Below are 23,159 nucleotides of genomic sequence, written 5' to 3'. Positions count from 1 at the left end.
TGCTCCCAGGCTGAACCCCACAGCCGTGCCCTCACCAGCAGCCCCCAGGGCATACCCCTCCCTGCACAGCCCCATCCCACCGCTGGGACCTCGATCCCCCCACACTGGGCAGCACTTACCTGCAGACACGGGACACGCTGGGGAGCTGCAGGGCCCATGGGCGAGGCGGTCCCACTGCACGCTGTGGCTTTTGCTATTCATCATTGGTTTCATAATCCCGGGACCCGGAGGAAATCGCTGGGATTATGAAATTGTTTTAATCCCCCACCCCCCAGCTCTGGCCCCCACCAGCACGAGAAAGCGCCGTTATCTTCTTAAATCAGCCCCAGCAGGGCAGGGGCATCGCAATTTCCGGTGGCAGCACCGCAAATCCCATTGGGGAGCTGCCAGGCCCTACAGCCCCACGGCGTGGATTTGGGGACCCGGTGGGTGCAGCCCTACAGCACAGAGGGGGGGAAGGCAGGCGCAGAGCAGCGACAAACGAGTGTCAGGTCATTGGAAAACAAAGAGCTTGTAATAATGAAAAAAAGGACAGATTGAGTAACCAATCACTTTTTCCTCTTAAAAACACAATCACAGTAACTTTGCTTTTATACAACCACCTAGGAACTAGGAAACAGTATCACATTGTGCATTTTTTTTTTTTTCTTTTTCTTTTTTAAAACCTACTTATCAAGAAGGGTTATTCCACACTTCAGAAATGATATCCATTTGGGAAGGAAAGAGGAGACAGCTAACAGCGCAGTCACAGTACACCATGAGTCCAAGCAAGCGGCAAGTCTTTGTCCTCACCTTTTCCACTTAGCCAGAGAGAAGAGTGGAGAAGGGGATAGCAAAAGAGAAAGGAAGAAAGCAAGCACCCACAGAGGACTAATCACACTCCATAATTACTTTGGATATCTACAGGTCGGGGCGGCAGAACCATGAGACCAACGCGGCAGGGATGGGGAGGGGCTGGGGCGTTCTGCAGCCCCGATGCCGAGAGGATCAGGCCATGGTTGGACACCAAAGGGTGCCAGCAGCCCTCTCCTCTCCTCCTCCCACAGACCTGCCTTTCTCCAGTGGTGTTCCCAGGGCCAGGCTAACCCTCCAGCAGCAGTGAGGCCAGCTGTGGGCGGCACGGTTGCCGCAAGGATCATCCGCTCTTCCCCTAGGAGCCCCAAACCCTCTTTACCAAGGAGACAAAACAACCCGGAATCACCTTCTGGAATAAGAACTGAAGTTAAAGGGAGGCTGAAGGCAGCAGCTCACTGCACCTGTGTGCACGGTGCCACATCATGTGGGCACCCACCGCAGCTGAAGGCCCCTGCAGACATCAGTTCGCCCAGCCCATTGCCAACCTCCATCCCAATGCATGCTGCTGCGATGGCTGCAGGTTCCACAGGGCTGGTTTGGGAGGAATGTGCCTTCCTGATTTCTCTGAGGCCGCCGGCAGGTTGGGAGCTCCCTGCCAAAGGGAATGGTGCTTTATTCTGGGAGATAATTGTTGCCAGCTGCAGCACACCGCCTCCCCTTTTTGCTTATTTCTTCTGGCAGCAAAGGCAGAAACAAAAATAAAGGGAAGGAGCCAGGAAGGAGAAAGGCTTTCCATAAGGCTTTGAGAAACTACACAGCAAGAAATTGACTGCTTGCAGCCTGCAGTTCCCAACCTGCAGCACCAACCTTGTTCTGGCACAGGTCCACCACCACTTTGTTTTAACCTATTCCAAATGAAAAGAAGAGAACTGAGTTTCCTTCCTCAGATCCTCCGGGCGAAAAGCACAGCGGGTAAAATCAGAGCAAATGCAAGGCAGCAGTCAGGGGAGAAGCCGTGCTACCAGCCCAGGGCAAAAGAACAGAACCCAGGATGTGAGAGCAGGGATTCCTGCAATCCCATCGCTGAAACCAGACGGGAGCCAACAGACAGCAGGGCAAGGATGCAATGAGCAGAGCCCACCTCCTGCTGGCAGCCCAACACACCTCCGGCAGGACCTGTCGTGTGCTGCCTCTGCTGCAGGAGGAGAGAGCAAGGCGCACTGCTGCTCCTACCCACAGGGCTCAGCTAAAGGTGATTAAGGCTTTGAAATCCAGCGTGAGATCCGGACCGTGATGCTGGAAGGCTCTGCCTCGAGCTGCTCACACTGGAGCAGGACCCAGCCCTCCCTTACAGCGGGCGGTGTGACGGTGTGTGCTGCTGTCACACAGCAAGCCAGCCTTCAGCTGCCACCACAGCAGTGCCTGGAGTGGGAGCAGCAACCCAAAGTCAGGAAGAGAAGCTTTGGTTTCAACTAAAGCTGAAAAGAAAGCAAGCAATCAAAGGGAAACAGGTGCACAACCCCACGACCCTGCACATCTCCATCCACATTCCTGGGTCCGCGTCACCGGTACAACCTTCATTGCACAGGACTCAAAAGCACTCTCAGATGGTTGTTAGGTTCCATAAATTATGTGAGAACTATACGTAACACATACATCACATTTCCCAAAAAAAGAAATATATATGATAAGAAAAGTTACATCAAATTAAAAAGTAGCTTCATGAATGAAGGTACTGCTCTAAGTGCACTTTCCCTGCAAGTGCAGCCAGTGCCTCAGCGCTGGATATGAAGAAAAAAAATAAAATAAAACCAAAAATAATCAGATTTAAAAACTTAAGTCCGGTTTCAACCAGTCAAAACCGGGCCAAGCAGAAACCGAGGGTGTTCTCGGCACTGTCCCAAATGGGAGTCCCTATGATGCTTCTTTATCCAGACAGGTGTGTATGTCCTTGTTGAGACTGTAAACAATCCTTCTTTCCTGAACTGTCCTCTTTATTGGCAAAAGAAAGTAAAATGTTTTATTTTGTGTTTGTTTGTTTGTTAAAATAGGACATCAAAATTAACGCAGAAGAAAAGAAACAAAACACAGTGAGCTTGTTGGAGTCCATAGGATCTGGTCTGGAAGAGCTCGGAAAATGTGTTCAGTGTTTTCTCCTGTTTGCAGCTGGAACTGTACCAGAGATTGGGTTACTTGGGGAAGAGGGGAGCAGAACGAGAAAACAAAGGATGCTGAATAAGAGATCGTGGCTGCTTCATGTGTTCACTTCTTTTGCTAGGTCCTCTATCAATACCTTCGTGTCAGAAGACTTGGACCTGGGAAGAAACACAAACAGAAAACACTCATCAGGGAGCTGAGGCTGCTGCTTCCTCCTCCCACCCCCTCCCAGGAAGCGATGAAACAGGAAGATGCTCTGCAGCCATTACTGCACAATGCTCCCTGCATGTCCAGGTTGCCCAAGGAGGTTGTGGACACCCCATCCCTGCAGGCATTCAAAGCCAGGCTGGATGTGGCAGCCTGGTCTGATGGTTGGCGACCCTGCACATAGCAGGGGGTTGGAACTAGATGAGCATTGTGGTCTTTTTCAACCCAGGCCATTCTGTGATTCTATGATTCTGTGCTTCCTCACCCCAGGAGCTGCTCTCTTGGCCAAGGGCTCTGGAGCTGTGCTTGGGGGGAAGAAGTGACGCTCAGACACCAAAGCATCCTGCAACGCTTGGAGCGCAGGCACAGCAGCAAAGATGCACGGCCAGTAGAGCCTGGGATGCAAAATGGGGGAATGTTCTGGGTGTAAGAATGAGGGGTGGAAAGAAAAACCGCATGGGTCTGGATATGGGAGGGGAAGGGATCTGAGATCTCACGTGACATCTCATGAAAGGATAAGTGAAATCTTGGGGCGGCCAGAAGCCCGGAAACAAGGGAAGAGCCTGTCTCGCACGTTTGGATGCCCAAGCCCCTGAGCACCGCTACCAGTGCAGGAGGGGGAGTTTTGTAAAGGGCACTGCCTTCACAACAGCTCCAGGAGGAGAGGCCGGACGTACTGTGAAGCCAGGCGAGGTCTGCGCAAGGATATGCTCTGGCTGCGCTTCCACTGCTTGTTCTTGCGGCGGTTCCGCACGCCGTCCTCCTGGTCCATCATCTGATCCAACAGCGTCAGGTCGTCGGCGTTGAGCGGTGCCACGGAGATGTCCCTGACGGCACGGAACTCACCACAGTTGTTCAGGTGCTCGTTTTCCAGACGGAAGAAGTTCCAGACAAACCTCCTGGGTGGAGAAGAAGAGAGATTTATTGACGCGGTTCCGCTTTGATAGGCGCCGCTGTGTTTGGTGAAGCACTGATCCGTGAGCCTGGGCAGCACTGACTACTCCCACCGATCACAAATGGCCTCTGGGAACGTGCTTGGAGTACAGAGGAATGGCAAACAACTACCAGCAACACCTGCTGTGACATCTCCCAGCCCCTCAGGGAACAAACAGGCTGGCAGGCTCATTCATTGTCCTAATGATGACAGCCTGAGTCTGCAGGCATTACAAGAGGAAGAAAAAACATATGACAACCTCTGCCATGTACACGAGTGAAGTTTGGCTGCACAGATTATTCATATGGGGGTCTGCAGCAAGAGCACGAGGGTGTAAAGAGCTCTGGAACCCCGCAGGGCAATGGGGCAGGCTGCAAATTGGTGGAAAGGAGCAGGAATCTGGGAATAATTGTAAACATGAAATAAAGGGAAATATCAAATGCTTCTGCCAATGATACAGTTTTAAGGTGAAACCTGGTAATAACACATCCTTTGAGATTAGATCCAGAAGCTGCAGAGGGAATGGTAAATGCAGCCAAAGACCCAGCCCCACATTGCTGCAGTGTTCCTCAGCACCTGCTCAGATTAAGTGCCTCTCCTCCCAGTTCAGAGTCCAAAGAGCAAGAAGCTTCAGGCTTCCCACTCTGCTCATGTTTCACAAGCAATAGGAAATCCAAACAAGCTCCTCAGCCTTACCTAAAAACCTCAAGTGGGGCAAAAACAGTAGAAATGATATCCCCAGCATGTGGAAAGATCTGCATGGAAGTGAGGGAGATCTGGATGGTCCAGGCAAAGCGCAGGATCACGTCCTCAACAATGGCACAATAGTAGTATGCCTGGAACACAAGATACAGTTGGGACAGGTCAGCAAGAAGGCCTTCAGGAAGAAGCAGGCCTGAGTGCTTCAACTTTTAAATCAGCTTTGTTGCTTGCACACAGACTGCCTGCGCAATACAATGTACACAGTAACACATCCCCTTCATTCCTGGGGAAGAGACCCTGCCAGTCATCTACACAAAGCACTGCACAGTTGTGCCAAGGTCTGTTTTTAAATTGGCTTACGTTTGCATCACTTCTCATTGTAGATACAAGCATCCTGGTGCAGAGGCAGCAGAGAGAGAATTTGCTCCTCATTCACTCAAAGCACCACCAGCAGCATGTCTTTGAAACAAACTCTGCTGCTGGAACATCCTCATGCCCAGCATGCAGGGGGCACAAAGCAGCCAACTGCAACGTGCAGCTGAAACAAATGGAAATGCATTTTGGTACAACAGCAGAAGCCACCTCTAACATACTCACTTTCTGTGGGTAGACAATTCCTTCTCGAAGAAAGGTATTTTCACCAGCATTTTTGTCAAAGAGACCCCAGTCCATCTTCAGGTCCCAGATGAGGGTGTAGCAAGAGCTGATGAAATAGAAGATAATCCACAGGTAGAAGAACACTTGGGTGTCGCTGTGGTTTTTAGCTGCAAAAGAGAAGAACAGCACACTTCTGTACAACCTGAAGTGGACTGCTTTAAAAAGCCTACTTAAACCTCAGCCAACGTCTTGCATTGGGAACGCAGACGTGCAGTACAACGTTCATTTTGGTGGCAGATGAGGCAGGCTTGTTGTCATCCTCAGTCCGGACAGCAGGGGGAAGCTGAGGGCCGCATTTCACAAAGGACACGGGCTGTACAAAGGAAAAGCAAGGAGGCAACGAGGAGGATTTCGTAAGAGCGCGGCTTAGTTTGCAAAAACACCAACAGCAAATGAGTCCCCTAACAGCCTGAAAAAAGACGGACGGCATGGGAATCCCACAGGCTGCTTCAGAACAGGGGAAAACAACGGGGCCGTTTGCTCTCTCCTTCCCTTTTTAGCACTCTGATATAAACGTACGGCAGCGATCCGATAAAATTAATGGAGGTGAAAATGAGGGGCATCGTGTAAGAGCACGCTCTCCCCATTATGCCTTCCAGGCTCCCTGGACATGAAGTGCAGGATATAGGTCAAATACACACGCTTGTTCTCTTTTCAAAACACACCCCCTAAAGCAAACCTATTAAACCATTTATGCAGCCAAGCTTCGAATCAGCAGGGGAAAAGGACAAGAGATTCACTTGAGCTGTGCAGGTCTCCCCAGCCTGCCTGCTGTCACACAGGGCCAGCAGTGGTGCACTCACCCTCATCTCCCTGCAGCCTGGTGGCACCCAGGGCAGCTCTGACCCCGCTGCCACATGGATGTCCTGCACCATATGGGTTCCAATGCCACGTTTCCAAGTGCTGCTGGCACAAAACAGGGGCTCAGGTGATGCTTGAGGCTTATCAATTAGCAATCAACTGCAAGACACTGTCCTCCCCCAGCAGCTCCTTCGCTAGGTTTTTTCATTGGGAAAAACAGACAGCTGCTGATGTGCAGTGACCCAGACTCTAAGGCTGTGCCCTTCTACATTATTTTTGGCTGGCAACATCTCCACATTCAGTTCCCCTACCAGATCCTAAATGATCATTCCAAGAGGCAGCTAAGGGGTTAAGTGCTTTCCAACATCTAAAACGCTCCAAACTACCCCGCAGGCTGCAGGCTCCCCACAGGGGCTTAGGCTTGAAGGTTGGGTCAGGCTGTTTGGTTTGTTTTTAAGAACAGAATTCAAACAAACTGGAACTCCGCACCTTCAGGAAGACGTAGAAGGCAGTGCTGAGGGTTACATCCATGGCAGTGCCCTGCAGCACTGAAGAGCAGCCAAGTGGCATTAATGGGACATCCTCCATTCATGGAGGGGATGGACCCAGACCATCCTAGGCAGGTCATCCCACCCCCAATCCCCCCACTGGCTCCTGTATTCTCTCTCACCCACCATCCTGCAGCGCCACTCAGCTCCTGAAAAACTTCATGACAAAACCAAATCCACTCTCTGGCAGAATGCTCTCATCAGAACAAGCCTATTGCCTTCAGCCTTGGCCATTGAGTCCCATCCTTTAATCACTTACTTCCTTTTTCCTCCTGCCTGCGATTCTGTTTGATACCTTCCTTCCTCTTGGCCTCATTGGTATTCAGCCAGCACACAGAAATATGTTACTGCTCCAGGCAAGCAATTATATCTCAATCTCCACTGGCTGGTCCTAGTGGCCTCTTCAGCACTGCTCAGGGGGGTAGAAAATCAAGGCATCTGCATTCTGCCCAGAGGCTCCATCTACCGCCTGCCAGTTTTTGAGGAGCAATACATTGCTGTGTGTATGTACCACGTCAGGGCCTATTTCAACACGAGCTGCTTCATCCTATTTTTATTTTGTTTAATGATGCGCTAGATCCACCACTAGAGAGTCTTGGGATGACTGGTAGAAGCGCACTGGACTCCTGGGAGATCTCAACACCTCTGAGAGGGGAAAGAGACTGAAGCTGATTGTGCCACAGGCTGCAGAAAACCCTCTGCAGCATAGCTGGCAGTCAGAGATGTGAGGCCCTCTGTGCTGCCACCCAGCAACACCCCAAGCTACAAAGCTGTTCCAAGCAGCACATGCGTGAGGAAACACCGTCAGCACAAAACTGCAACACGCGAAGCTGTAGGCACAGCTTCAGCTCCTCTTGCAGGGGGTCTGTTTTGGTGTGTTCTAATGAGCACGTCTGCAACCTGGAGGTGCTGGGCTGTGTCAGAGGCTACTCGAGTTCAGCGTCTTGCTGCAGCACCCGTGGCACCTCCACTTGCTGCACAGATGAGGGGGAGCTGCACGCTGCCAGGGCCACTTGCAACCTTCACTGCAGGATTTCCATTAGCATCCTCAGCTTCCCCTGTAAAAGGCAATCCCAGTGGGTACCCTGCACAAACACGCCCGCAAATTGCCCCAGAAGGTCACACGGATAAATAATGGAAGACTTCAACCTTTGAACTGAAGCTGTGAATGGCCACAGAGCAGGAAAACAGCCACGGGCACGTGTAGCAACTGAATTTACTGCCTGCAAAAACTGCTGATAAGCAAATACATTCGATACCAACAGCAGCCACGGGGGAAACAGTTTCTGACATGCATTCTGAGAGAGTAATACTGTGCAGAAATTATAGCCCCTTCCAAACACAGGCAAGAGAAAAGTCGCTTTCCATCAAAGATAGACAGCAAATACTATTCCGAACGCAGTTAATATTGACTTTACTTCCAAAGAATACTATCTGTTTACCCTGCTGAATTATTCTGGGGAATGTAAACACTATATAGTATTCAACACAGGAAAAAAAAAATAAAAATCAATGCCATGTATTATTGAAGACCTGGATAAGAGCACAGCAGCCCTCGATAAGCACTCGGTGTGTCAGCCACCACTGCCAGCTGCAGGCTTTGCTGATGGCAGAAGCTGTGATAAAAGCTGTCAGAAGTCTGAGGTTATCAGGAAACACAGCCAGGTGAGCCCTGCTGCACGATGCCAATCTGACTGTGTGGAGCAGTTCCACCTCCAGCATGAATTAGAAGCTTCTTGATCAAGGCTTGCCAAACACAGGCTCCTTTAACGGCAAGCCATCCAGCCCCAGATTAGGTGGAACCCAAAGGAAAGAAATCCATATTTACAGCGTGCCCAGTGGGAATTGTTAGCACACTGAGCACATACCCAGGTAGGCTGTGAGCGATGCGCTCCTCAACTCCACCCCAGCACACAGAGGGAGGATGAGACAGCCAGAAGTGACTTACCTACAAGAGAAGAGCCATCGGATGGCATCCCAAAGCACGTGCCTGCTACCACCTTATGGCTTGAAGCCAAGTCTCACCGAGCCCTCAGTGACTCTAACTATGAAGGAAGGAAGGGCAGTAGTGCTCCCCCAACCAGCGGGGATCTCTATTTAATGCTGATCGATGGCAGAGACACAATGGTGGGCTTAGTGCAGCAAAAAGGCAAACAGCCCTAAGGAGCACAAGCAGGACTCACTGTGAGCTGACAGGCTTTGTCAAATACCAACCACTTCCTAAGAACAACCTTCCCTTAGATTTTGCAAACCTCTGCTACTGCCTCAGGGCGCAATTTAAAGTAAAGCATCAGGAGATAGCACTGAAGAGCTGTCAGGAGGCAAGCTCTAATTTCTTCTCCTATTTAAATCCTGCGTTTGCAGAACGGGGAAATCCCCAAATCCTGTTTTGCCTAAATAAATATATATATTCTGCTGATTTACACTGGGTTGTGTAGGACAATATAACTGTGCCTAACTTTGAATCACCATATCATAGAATCACAGAATGGCCTGGGTTGAAAAGGACCACAGTGCTCATCTAGTTCCAACCCTGTGCTATGTGCAGGGTCGCCAGCCACCAGACCAGGCTGCCCAGAGCCACATCCAGCCTGGATAAGCACTCTCATGGATAAGCATTCTTTTTGTTATGGAGATACATGATTTAATTGCAAGCTGGAGGAAGCACACCACTCCCTGCTGACAGATTGGATTCCTCTCCCAGTGTCATCTCTCACGTCTGAGAAGTGTTACCGGGGGGGTGTTTAACTGAGAAGGATGGGGCTTCCAATGCAATCATTTGCCACCAGACTCACTAATAAGAATAGCTGAATTCACTGTCAAAAATAAATGCTGTGGTCTAATCTAGGGATTCATAGCAACATTAAGGTTGGAAAAGACCACTAAGATCATTTAGCCCAACCATCCACCATGCCCACTGACGATGTCCCTGACCAAAAAAAAATAAACCAATGGCGACTTATTGCACCTGCCAGGTTCCTGCAGCCACACAGAAGCCCAGGTTGGCACAGCCTTGGAAGGTAAACCGGTAGGCCATCCCTTTTACTTACACCTTACTCATTAGTGCTCTCGCTTCTCCAGTCACGTTAAGCTGGGACCAGATGGATGATTCACTGCCTGGTAGGGTGCCGAGGTGCCTCTCCCCCACAGCCCTGCTGCTGGCACCACCAAGCATCCCACTTGACATTTAGAGGCCTACAAAGAATTGGAAAATGTCCCTGCGGGATTTCACGCCTCGTTTGTGCTGACACTCAGGGTGCAGAGGCAGCTCCCAATCCCACTGCCTATAAATGCGTGCCGCCAGGCACAGGGCTCCCTCGGGGGGTGACTCCCCCTCCATCCACAGCATCACCTGGAGCCCTGGGTGAGCAATTAGAGCCAACGAGCTGGCATGGGAAGCCAGGCTGGCTCTGGGACGGGGGTCAGAGGCCGGGTTGGAAATGCTTGCCCCGTGGCAATTCCTCACATACTCTGCTAATGACACTGCCACCACTCTGCCGGAAAAAAGGATCAGAAAGACTGGCTAATGAACACAACTCATTACTGAGGGCCTCCTGGGCATGGGATGACAGGGTTTCAGACCAGAAGTCGTCCTAGCTCACAGCAATGTGACAGACATTGCACATTTTGGCTCCAAATAATCACCCTGATGGAGCTGCTGGTATGCCGTGCTAAGGCAAGCAGCAGGAAGGCAGCCACTTAGGAAAGAAGACAGTTAATCCCATTACAAAGTTTGTTTTACTTCAAGAGGTCAATCTAAGCTCTCTACAAGGCTCTTGTGACACCTAAATCAAACCATCTGGCTTGCCACAGTGCTGACAGCTGTTCCAACACAGAGAAAGAGAGATCTTGTACTGACATGCAAGGAATAACAAAGGCAACAGGGTCTCACAAATACTATGGTTCCACTCTGCCATATAAAAAAAAAAAAAAAAGGGCCCTTTTTAACTAAAAATTTGCACTTGAACTCTAAGCATCCTTTTATTTTGCTTTGCTAGTTTCTCCCCACCCATTTCACTACCACAGGATGACAGCGTGACTGGGTTGGAAGGGACCTCAGAGATCACCAAGCTCCACTCTCTGCCATGGGCTGCCTGTCCCCCAGTTCAGGCTGCCCAGGGCCCATCCATGCCCTGGGGCACCTCCAGGGATGGGGCACCACAGCTCTGGGCAGCAGTGCCAGCTCCTCACCACTCTCTCAGTGGTAAGCTCCCTTGACATCTAATCTAAATCTCCTTTCCTTTCATTTAAAGCCATTCCCTCTTGCTTTATCACTCTCTACCAGTGTAAAAAGATGATCTCCCTCTTGTTTACGAGGTATTGCTATTTTCTGCACCAGTGTCTGACTTGTTTAATTCATTTTAGCCCCAGCTCTCACGTTGCCTCGCTCATCTCCTGCTGCAGCCATTCAGGATCACAGTTAATTACCATTCCACCTATCTGCAAATTCTCTCCACAGGGGTTACATCCTGCAGTTTCTAACACGGTGCCAAAAAGCCATAAGTGACGCCCCAACTAAGCCACCAGTACTTTGGCAGGTAGAGGATGGCAGAGTTAAGACACAGCCAGGTATCCTCTGATACAGCTCCCAGTAGCACCCAGTGTGCCCACCCTCCCCTCACCTGGAAGCCACAGCTGTGCAGTGCTAGGACAGACCCAGAGAGAAATAGTGACCCGTTCCAATGCAAAGTGAGCTGCACCATTCGGTGTCAAGCCTGGCAGCAACCTTAACCACTGTGATGAATGAGGAGTGGGAAACAGACCTGCAGTCTTCCACTGGGTTTCCACACAGCAGCACATTTCCCATTCATCTTCATCTGTTCAGGCCTGCTTGAAGCTCTCTATGAGTAAGAGATGGTCCAACACCTTCATGCAGAAGCTCATTAATCTCGGGATGACTGCTGCCTCATCGGGTCATATCTCTATTCCTCGGTAAGGCAGCAAGCTTCACAGATTTCAGCTTAAAAAAAAGCAAGTTACAGGGGACAGGGCTGCTGCTCTGCTGCACTGCAGCCAGCACACGCTGCAGTTGCTAGGTAGCTTAGAGTTACAGATAGGCCTCATTTGCCTGTGCAAACATATCCCGGAGGACTATATTTACAGAACACGGCCTTTGCTTCCCATTCCTTTGAGCGATATAAAAATACTGAGAATTCTTCCTTTGGGAGCTTAGCAACAGTTGCCCTTTGGTTCCTGCTGTCTTCCCTGAAATGTGCTTGTGTTTGTGAGCTGGCAGCAGGGCGGGCAGCTCGAGTCACTGCTCACTGCTCCTGCTCTCTGTGAGGGGCTCGCATTTGAGCGGCACTAATGTAGGAGACGATAGCTTGGAGGGGGCTCTGCAAAACAAGCTTCATTCCAGGACAACGAGAGCACCAGTCTGAGAGAGGACTAACTGTGTGTACTCTGGTACCTTGGATCTAACAGCACAGCACAAAGAGCAGAGCAAGTTGCATTTGGAATCCAAACCCCAAAGAGAAAAATTGCTTTTCTAACCAGAATTATGCACTGCACAAGGGGTTATTAAACTGCAGTCCTTTGGGAAACTGAGTCAAGAGCCTGCTGTGTCGCTGCTGGGGGGAACCTTTGCTCTAGCAGCCACAGATAAAGCAGTATCACATCGGCACATGACAGTTATTCATAACAAAGTGGCATCTGTGCATTTGTTTGGCTCCAGTTGTTTTCAACGAGTATATGAAAATCCAGCACAACAGTGCCATGTAAGTGCATTCCAGGTGAATTAGCTGGATTTTAATGCTGACAAACCCTCCTAACCACACAGCCCATCTCCACGCAGCTGGCAGACGTGAGAAAACCTAAAGAACAACTACAAATTATTTGCTGTTCTAACTCAGTGGAGGAAGACAACCCTCCCCAGAGGGCCATGATGTTCCTCGGGGCTCCCAGGGAGAACTGCCTGGTGTACATTACCTGACCTCCCAAGAAAAGGCCACAAATTACCCTCTTCTCCTGGCAGCTGAAAGCTCTCATTCCAGACTTATAAGTCATAGACTTGCAAACAGAGGCATGAAAAACTGTTTAAATAAAACTCTAGTTAAAACAGCAATTAACAGGTTCATTACTAACTGTCATTTAGAACAGGTCTAAGTAGCAAGGATTTTTACCCGTTTGACACCTGTTTGGGGCAGTGTTGGTGTTCTGAGCAGCAAACATCCATAGCCCCTAATAGTTGTTTTGTAAATAAGAGACCAGTGTTTGCCTCTGCTATACTTAGGCAGACAGAAAGCGTGGGGGAGCAGCGCTTCTACTTCCAACAGCAACATGGTGAACACTTGCTAAGAGTCCATCTGACTCCAAGTTTAGAGAAGGGGAAACGCATGCAAAGAACACAGATACAATTCCAGCAGATCTGAACAGAATTAAGAAGGTCCAAGGGCGCGTTTCTGGCAGCAGGGGGATACGGCCAACAGCACTGACAAGACGTAGCAAGGTCTTCAGGCAGTGCTCACAAAACCACTGCCAGTCCAGGCGCAGTGACATTTGCAGAAGCTGTGTGATGTGTCACTTCTAAATGCCACGAAGCTCCCAAATTTTTATTTGCTTTTGTATGACATCTACAGCTATGCAGATGTTATCCTATCCTATCTATCTATCCTATCCTATCTACCAGCTGCTACTAAGAAGAGAATGGGACAGAGCAAAGCTGGGAGTCACCGAGGTCTCAGGCACTGGAAAGAGCCTGGGTTGGGCTCATAAACACCTCGTTACAGCCCACTGCCTGCCAGTTGTGTGCAGGGGCAGGCACCAGTTGTGTGTGGCAGCAATGAGAACAAGGGTCAGAGCATTGGCATGGATGCAAACCTCTTGGGGAGTAGGAAAAGGTCAAGTCCTTCCACAGGATATTTACCCAGATGCTGGCTTTCCTCCTGTCCCAAACCTACCCCAGCCTTCCCACAGGGGGCTCTTCCACAGCGTCCCCACGGGAGGCAGAAGCATCCCTCAGCCTCCTAAAGGTAGGCACTATATATAAACCATACCAGCACTGACCACAGCCAGGCAATCTCTACGTGTCTCATCTCACAGCATAGCAGCTGAGACTAACAGAGTGCAGGGCTGGAAGAAAAGAGCAGCAGGGTGGCACCCAGCAACTTACAATGGGAGCAAGTCCTGTGGGGGAGCAGCAGGAGGGGATGCACGAGGAGCAAGGTGAAGAGCTCTGACAGCATCCATCACCACCGTTGCCATGCTGGGTTTGTGCCATTAAGACGCAAAGCTTAGCAAATGTTACATGCATGGCTCCAGAACCACTGGCCACAGAAAGGTTTCTAATAACCCTGCTTCCTCACCCACAACCAGCATGGGAACTAGGAGCATACATCCAACCCTTTTCCCTGCCTTGCCACAATCATATGTCAGGATAAGCAATAGCTCATGAACATGTGTAGCTGTTAATTCCAGGAGATAAAGGAGGCGTATATTTTAAAATAAAAGAATACAGCTTTGAGGACTTGAGAACAATGAGAGGCAGGGTGACTGCCTGAAGTGCAGAAACGGAAAGCTTTTTCCTTCAGAGCAAGAAGCAGAATCAAGTAATTGTCGTTTCCAGGGAGATGGGGAACTTGGGGATCAGAGCTCAATCTGCAGTTAAATGGATTGGAAACAACTCCCTGCCAGCTGCAGAAAAAAACATGGATAAAAACACACAGGAAAATCCAGAGAGGGCGTTTTCCCAGCACTGTGCACATCTCCCTGTGTTTAGGGATGACAGACAAGCTGCAACTGTTCATGAATACCAAGGCAGAAGTATTTCCTACATTCTCCCTCTCCTTAGACGTCTCCCACCCAACCTCCCATCACAGCAAGAACTGACAGGTATTCCAGTTTCCTCCTTTAGAGCAGGTATGCAAAAAATACTTCAAGTAAGATCTTGAAGTACTTTTTACCAGCTAGGCAGCCCTTTGACTTTCCACTGAGATGCTTCACAGATGCTGAAAGGCCAAAGTCTACACTTGAAAGGGAAGCCAATCCTAAGTTTTTCCCCATGGAAGAGGAAAACCCCATGACTTAGCCCAGGATGTTCTCATTCAACAGAAAAAAAAATGGTGAGACATATCTGCCCCACCAGAGCTGTGCACGTAAATATTGACCACTCCTCAACAGCAGAGTCACCAATGAAAAACCAGCTCAGCACCACGACACAATACTTAAACATAAAGAACCAATACTGCGTTTTCACACTGCTATCACTCAAACTTGGTAAGAAAGTGGTCTTCAGCATCCCTTCTAGAGCGTGATCTGATGAGCACACCGATGGGCAGATGGCCTTCCAACATAACCAGTACCTTTATGAGTGCTGTAGAGGGCTGCAAATGTCACCACAAAGAAGGTGGTGGAATATTTTCCAGCGTTAACCAGATGAAAGGCCCGTTTGTTATCGCGGTACCGGCGCAGGCACTGGATGAATCGCAACCAAGCAGGGATGCACTGGACAACTGCTCTGACTCCGTAGGAGTAGCTGTAACAAATCTGATTATCTGCAAGAAAAAAGCGTCAAGGATACAGAGTCAGTAACTTTTATCTTTTCTTGCATATGAAAAAAACGTTACCATTTATTTATTTCCATCTTTGAAAGATGGAGCAAAGCATGAACACAGGTCGAACAACTGGGGTGAGAGGCAACTACGCAAACACAGCACCATGTCACACAGGAAGCCTGAAGTCCTCTCATTAAGGAAACAACCAAGAAAATCCCAGCTCTAACTACAACCCCCCAAGCATACCATATTTTTCTGCAGTCTTGCTCAGCACATTTAAAACAAATGTTTGTTTCTTACTCAAACTAAAGGAGACAGCTTCGTTAGCTGATAGTTGTTCTGAAGCACTTTATTCCAGGGTTTGGAGGACTAATCATTATCCACACAGTTATTTTATAACTTGTTTTGGTTTTTGGTTTTGTTGAATAAGACAAATACGTAGTTAATTCCAACACTGTCATAAATGGAAGATAAAGATCAGACAGATTGGAAAAACAAAGCGAATGCTGATGCTTATTGAAGCATGCTGCAATCTCTCTTAGCAAGTGTCAAAACCATCAGACAACACAATTTGCCAGCAGTCACTGCTTAAAATGGAAAGAACACAGCCTAATGCAGTAGGAGCCAGGTATGGCTTTGCCACTGGGAAGGCCAAAGTCAAAATTCACACATCAGCTCTGTGACTTCCCTGGCTAGAAAGGAGAGAGGCAGAGCAAGCACCGCCCTGCTCTTATAGCATCAAATGTGACAAATAAGGACTTCTGAGGAAGTTTCTCAGTCCTCTCTTGCTTCAGGCTATGCTGATGGAGCCTTTAAGAACCAGGCTACAGCACTGAAAGCTGTGGTTAACGACCTCAACTCATTTTCGTGCTAAGCAACAGCAACAGGCTAAAAGCAAATAGGTGGTTAAACCACTGAAATGAAACAACGCCAGGAAAGTCGTTTTGTCTTTCCAATCAATAAGTGCTCTAACATCCTCTGATGAATGTGCAAGTCAGGCCAAACGACTGGGTTAGGAAACGAGCACTGATGTGAAATTCCATTTCTCTGGATGGAAGCAAGAAACGGCAGAATCTCTCCAATGCCAAGCTTACAAGAAAGGCCAGTTATTTCAGTTCCATGTCATTGGTTGGCCTTTTCAAATCAGCTGCCTAAGAAGTTGCCTTGCTTGGTACTTTTCAGGTCATTCTGACAGCACTCAAAAAGCTGTCAGCATTTCTCTACCTGTATTTGCCAGAAGCCCATCACTGTCCGTCCACTGAACCTCGAAGCTGTAGAAGCAAATCATGTATTCCAGATCCATGAGTATTACAACCAGGCTGTTGAGCTGATCAGCCAGCCAGAAATCTGCGAAGCCCACCTTGTGGAAGGGAGCGGTGAACACTCGAAACTGTTGAAAGAAAAAGGAATAATTTGTGTGACATATTAGCAAAGACCCATCTGCAGCAGCAGAACATCACAGCGTCGAACAAATACGGGAATTAAACAAAAATATTTGCAGATTTGTTGCTGATCTTTTGCTCCTGCTGAAAAAAAGAAAGATAATTGTCTCCCTATTTCAAGTACAAATAAAATTCCTGCTTCCAGACATCTAATTCTCCTCCTGTGCTTAACTATTCATCCTCTCCAAGTTTTCATTTTCCCAACCAAGCTCGCAGTCCCCGCGTAAGAGCTCTTCCCAGTGCTCCTCATGCTGACCAGGCACTTCTGGCACTTTCTTTCAGCCACACGTCACCTTAACTGATGTCCTTCAGACTTAATATCAGTCAGATAAGAAACCCATAACTTGGCCCTTAATCTGACCATGTCTCAGTGTACTTAACTGTACTCTGGCGCTCAAAGTTGTACCAGTGAGTACCGTTATTCAGCTGGATCTCCCAAACCCTCCAGCACCAAAGAGTTAAATAGAGAGCAGAGGAGATCCTATTAAGTGTCAGTTAAACTCCCTCTTCATCCCAGTCCACTTTCCCTCTAAGCCTCAACAGCAGTTTTGCTACATTCAAACCAGCCAGCTTTCATGGTCCATTACCTTCGATTACAACTCTCTCTACCCAGTTAGTTATAGCTACTAACGGCCAATTTCTCAAAGAGACAGCCCCAGCACCATCCTGTAGTTGAGAGATTTATGAACCTTTAAATTAATGAAAGCACAGGCTAACAATGATCTTTTATACTGCTCTCCTTATTAACCTAAATGATACACCGTCATGGAAACCCAGGAAAGGACTGACACAACCCCAGCTGGGCTAGTAATGCCAATTTAAGGTTCTATATTTCGAAGCCAAGGAAGGGATCAAGACTTTGAGGCATTAAATAGCAGATAGAGACCTTGACCCAGAAAGCTCCCATGCTCAGGTAGGACAGCACTTATTACAAAGGCTTGAGTGTGAGGGATGGCTGCTCTCAAAGCAGCCCTGGCGTGGAAGCACTGCTGGAGAGATCAGAGAAGGTGCAGCAGCCTTCTTTCTCATACAGACATCCTCCCTTTTACGAGCAACCCCTTATACCATCTGATTACCTTTACTCATAGAATTTTATTTTTTCCTAACAGTTTAATGCACACAACATCCTTATCTCTAAATTGGAGCCCTATGGATTTGGATGGTGGACCATCCAGTGGATAAAGAATCGGTTGGGTGGTTGCAGCCAGAGGGTTGTGGTCAATGGTTCTGTGCCCAGGTGGAGGTTGGTGACTCCAGGGGAACCTGGAGCTCTTCAGCATCTTTATCAATGGCATTCACAGAGGGATTGCGTGCACCTTCAGCAAATCTGCACCAAGCTGCACAGTGCAATTCAAGCAGCAGAAGGAAGGGAAGCCATCCAGAGGGACCTGGACAGGCTCAAATAAGTGGGTCCATGAGAATCTAAAGAGGCTCAGCAAGGCCAAGAGCAAGGTGCTGCACTTGGGGCAGGGCAATCCCAGACACGTGTACAGACTTGGAGAAGAACTCATTGAGAGCCCTGCTGAGGAGGACTTGGGGGTCCTGGTGGACAGAAAGATGGACACGAGGCAGCAGTGTGCTCTTGCAGCCTGGAAGGCCATCAGCTCCTGGGCTGCATCAGCAGAGGGGTGGCACAGGGCGGGGAGGGGACTGTCCTCCTCTGCACTGCCCTCATGACGTTCCCTTTTGGAATACTGTGTTCACATCTGGGGCCAATAGCAGAAGAAAGATGATCTTGAAGGTCTCCTCCAACCCGAGCCATTCTCTGATTCTATGATTAATGAGAGACACTCGGACACTAGGTGATGACAGCACAGAACTTTCAAGAGAGCAGAAGCTTTCCACCTAAAGGTTAGAGCAGACAAGGAGTCACAGATATGCAGATGGCCCAGCTAAGGCCCTGCTATCACCATCCACAATCCCCACAGACAGGAGCTGCTGTTTGAACTCCTCTAACCCCCCAAAAAGCTGCCATTTCTGATCAGGGCTGCTGCACACCTCCCCAGGCCCGAGACAGCTGTAGAGCAGGGACCAAAGAGTGTTGGCACATCCACATTCCACAAGCAGATCCACCTTCCCCAGCTAGGGAATCTGCAAAACCCTCAGCTGAAGATGAGCCCTAAGAATAAAGCAATAACAGCCAAGAGTCCAACTTCAGTTTCAAGCAATCGGTTGCAATTATATTTCAGCAGTTCCACAATCCAAGCGCAAACTTTCTGGTGCTGATCACTGCAGTTTCAAGCCAGTGCTGAGACAGCAGATGCTTGAGCTGAAGACTTCCCTAGATTTTCACCTCATGCTGCTCTGCTCCCTGCAGTTGCTTCCCCATTTCAGCTCCCTGCAGAAAGGCCGGTATGGAGATGCTATGCCATGCTCTGCACTCTGATCTGATTCCTCTTGGTGAGCTGCTTCCCTCAGCCTACACAAATGCATGCAGCACGCTCCTCTCCTGGAAGCAGAGGCAAAGGTTCACGTCAGCAGGGTGCCACGCAGGCAAGAAAGAAGGGATTAAACTCCCTACAGGCTAAATCATTTTTTCACCCAGAGGAAGATCAAGAAGTGACCTGCAGTCCATCAGGGATTATCAACACAGATCCTGCTCATGAGCACCAACAAGCAGCCAGTGAGCACAGGTGGATGCAGAAAGCTTCCTCACTCCATCAGGAAATGCTGTAAAACACTGACAACATCCTCCTGATTTGTTTCTAGAAAAATCAGAGGTGCCAATAATGCACAGCTACACCCGATACACCAGGCTGCATTTCTGCCAGAGATGAAGCATAGCAAGTGTGAGAAGAAAATGCTCCTCGAGTCAGAGTTTGTGTGAAAAGCAGAGTTCTAAGAACTGCACTATTCACACCTCCTTTCACCCAGATAGCTGCTGGTGAGAGAAGAAATAAAATACGCAATAAAAACTGCACGAGATAAAAATTGGAGAAGCTTCACAGCTACACTGAGTGGTTTTGTCTGGTCTCTTTTCTCCCCTTCCCCCTTCTGCATGACACACAGAAGAATTTTGTGATCTTCTACCATTATAGCAATCTTGCATTTTGATGGAGCTTTTTTCCCCAGGAGACCTTGGGATGAATTGGCTTCCGCATACATCTGTGTTGCAGGCTGCAGCAAGGTCTAGAGATAGAGCAGGCTCTGGGAACTAACCACAGCTACTAACAGTTCTGTGAAGACTGAGGATCTTACCCTGCGAAGATATTAGGGTAAATTAGCACAGAGATTGCTTACAGTCAGATCACTGGCTGTACTTTTCCTAGCATCGAGGGACAGCAGGAAGACTAATGAGGCTTGGGACTAAAGGAACATTTGTGAGAGGTGGCTGAATGCTGGAAGGCACAGGGGGAGAAACCAAAGTAGCTGTAACTTAGCAAATCAAATAACAGGGCTAAAGAGGTTAACTACTTGCATGTATACCTGCACGCACACACTTAAAGCATGACTCTACATTTCATCTTTGCCATCCTCCAGACAAAGTTAATTGTCTTAATTGGCACTAAAACGATTGTACGAATAATGTCAGCCAGCCCAATTCCCCTCTCAGAGTAGTTCCAGCAAGAACAAGATATCAAGGGAACCAAAGTGACTGAGGTTAATTTAAAAGGGCCTGCAGGGTGGGGGCAAATATGCGAAACAGCCATTTTGGAAGAAACTGATGAGCCATCCAACGAGTTCTATTGGACTCCCACCTGCAACTGGTACATCAAAGTAGCATGGATATCTACTACTCATTATTTACCAGACTTAACTTACCAAGAAAACAGTAGCTGGGTCTAAAATAAGGTCTTCTAAGAACATAAAAGATTTGCTGGAAACAGTAACCTGGAAGCAGTAACCTTTGCAAAGATTCCCTCTCCATCAGTAAACCCAGCAATGCCCAGCTGGGTCAAGGACTAGCTACATCAAGGGACATGCTACACACAGCTGTATACGTGAAGATTAACCAGTAACTACCTGCAATATGAAGATAACAACAGTAGAGGCAAACAGAAATAGCAAGTAATAAGGTGCAGTAATTATTTATCAGGTTTGCTCTATGCATACATAGGTACAATGGTAAAATATCCCTCTGTACTGAAGATTACTGATGCTTGCACATATTTCAACTGCTACAGCTTAGCCACAGCTTTTTAATCTTTTAATTATCTATTTTATATTTTATATTTTGAGACTTACCAATAGTTTGAGCAGCCAAAAACGGGACTTGTAATACAAGGTTTTGGTAGGGTTGATGAGAAAAAGCAACATGCAGCCATACAAGATGAGCGGATTCACCTGCATAGGGATGTAGATGAATTTACCATATATACATGCCAGCAGGCTGAGGCACCACAAAACCCCCAGAAATCCAGCAATCTGCAGAAAGACAGACAAAATACAGAGATACCTTGTGAAAAAAATAATTCCAAGCCCCACAATGAATTCTCATTATAAGAAAAGGGAGAGCAGTGCGCAACCCTGTAATCTAATCAGACTTCAGCAACTTCCTCCTCTAATTGTGTTAGAATTCCTTGCCAGGAAACGGTGCAGGACTTATCCTCCTGATGCACACAGCTCAGCCTCTGCTAACGGTCTGTGCTGTTTACCTCAAAGAGATGTTGATGGGACAGGTTGCTGCGGGGATTGAGCTCGAAGATGAGGACATGATTCACACCAGCCTGTCTCCAGCCGTACGTGTTGATACCCAGGAGAAAGAGGAATTCTATCAGGAGAAAGCCACCTCGATAGATTCTCACCAGTGGCCACACATCTGGTCCATCTATAAAAGCCACACCTGACAAAGAAAAAGATGAAAGGGCCTTAATGATAGCACAAGTCATGCCACAAATCAAACCTGCGCTCCGCTTCCTGGCTCTGGCTCTCAGATACTCAGCCCCGGCCCAGGAAAGCATGGCCTGCTTGTCATTCACCTGCATATTCTAGCAGCTGGAGGACCTTCTGCCTAACCTATTCGAGGATTTATGAGTATTCTGGGGAAAATTCTCTCTCCAGCTTGTGCAGTCAGGTCATTAGCAGCATCTCAAGTCCCCCGTCTCACACCGCAGGCTCAAGGGACAGCACTAAGCATAAATCATCACTACACCCACTTACACATTCTGCTTTAACGGAGAGGAAATCTCACCAGACAGAGATACAAATATTTCAGCTGCCCACAAAACCAGGCAGCACAATTTACAGCATTTACAGCAACGCTGAACTGCGTCCGATCACTGAAGTAGGTACAGCCATAACGTAATACATATTCATAACCAGCAATATAGTTGCCAGCCGCACCCAAGCAGAATAACCAACACAAGGCAGCAATATGGGAAAGTCTGTTCCTTGCTTTGTTCAGTCTTTGGGGTTTTGGAAATGGCCTCAAACAGTGAGCAGCCCTATAAAGCAGCGCTCCGTCCAGCCGAGTCCCCTTGCAGAACACTGCATCTCCGCTCCTCATAGAGGTTTGATGAGAAGAGCACATACAATTGTCCTCATCCCCAGTTCCACTGAGTATTTCTCATCCATAAGCACTTTAAAGGGAGAAGAGAACTACAGACTATCAGTTTCAGGCAAACAGAGCCCAAGCTTGGACAGAAATGAGAGGTGCACTGATGAACTGAAAGAAAGGAGTCTTGAGCATGAAATTTCTAAAGCATGCATTTCAAATTTTTTATCTGAAATGTCTGCAGCTGCTCCCAAACCCAGAGTAGCCCCAAAATACTGAATCAGACATGCAGAAGTTACCACGCAGACCAGAACAGATACGCTTGTTATGTGAGACAGAACAGCCAGATGAGACTTATCCTGTGGCGAACACAGCTGAACACTTTACAGCGTGTGATGGGAACTCCCTCACTGCCCTGGGCAGCCTGGTCTAGAATTAAATGTGGAGGTTGGCAGCCCTACCTGCAGCAGGGGGGTTGGAGCTTCATGATACTTGAGGTCCCTTGCAACCCAAGCCATTCTATGATTGGCCATATTCCCCATGAAGAAATGCTTCCTGATGTTCAATCTAAGCCCCAAACAGCACTGATACGATTTACTACTGTGGCCATGGTGTAATGTTGCTTCACAGGTTCTACACAAACAACTCTGAAATCCTATCTTAGTGAATCATACCATGAAAACAATTTGGCAAAAGTACCATAGAGGTTAGCAACAGAATGCCCAATTAAAAATAAATAACTTACAGCTAGGATGCAGCTTTTGCTCAATATGTGAAGTAACTCAGAGATACCAGATCATGTCTGCTGATACAAACATACCAATTATTTACACTAGTTTAGCAACATCTGCTTTAGAGGTGTAATCATTTTTATGAATTCCTGCTCACAACCGCGTCTCGTTTTTGTTCTTAATACTGAGATGAAATGAGCATTACAGGCTTCAGTCCTATTTGCATCTTACAGACCAAACATGAAAGTTACACCAAGAA

General features: G+C 48.1%; 1 protein-coding gene across 1 annotated transcript in view; it reads right to left on the bottom strand.

Moving 5' to 3' along the window:
• Positions 1-492: 492 nt before the first annotated feature.
• The window catches only part of XPR1 (xenotropic and polytropic retrovirus receptor 1), a 78,522-nt gene continuing 55,855 nt past the window's right edge, over positions 493-23,159 (bottom strand). Inside the window, exons 8-15 of the mRNA XM_042873297.1 lie at positions 21,331-21,518; positions 20,921-21,100; positions 16,518-16,683; positions 15,102-15,293; positions 5,393-5,559; positions 4,790-4,929; positions 3,837-4,058; positions 493-3,110 (exon numbers count right to left, since the gene is read on the bottom strand). Of these exons, the coding sequence (XP_042729231.1) occupies positions 3,050-3,110; positions 3,837-4,058; positions 4,790-4,929; positions 5,393-5,559; positions 15,102-15,293; positions 16,518-16,683; positions 20,921-21,100; positions 21,331-21,518 (1,316 nt within the window). The 3' untranslated portion in view covers positions 493-3,049. The remainder of the gene's footprint in view (positions 3,111-3,836; positions 4,059-4,789; positions 4,930-5,392; positions 5,560-15,101; positions 15,294-16,517; positions 16,684-20,920; positions 21,101-21,330; positions 21,519-23,159) is intronic.

Source organism: Lagopus leucura, unplaced genomic scaffold (assembly GCF_019238085.1).
Source record: "Lagopus leucura isolate 7727_CA_CO unplaced genomic scaffold, USGS_WTPT01 Super-Scaffold_100009, whole genome shotgun sequence".
NCBI lineage: Eukaryota > Metazoa > Chordata > Aves > Galliformes > Phasianidae > Lagopus > Lagopus leucura.
The sequence above is the reverse complement of the archived record's forward strand: the minus strand, read 5'-3'. Positions and strand labels throughout refer to the sequence as shown.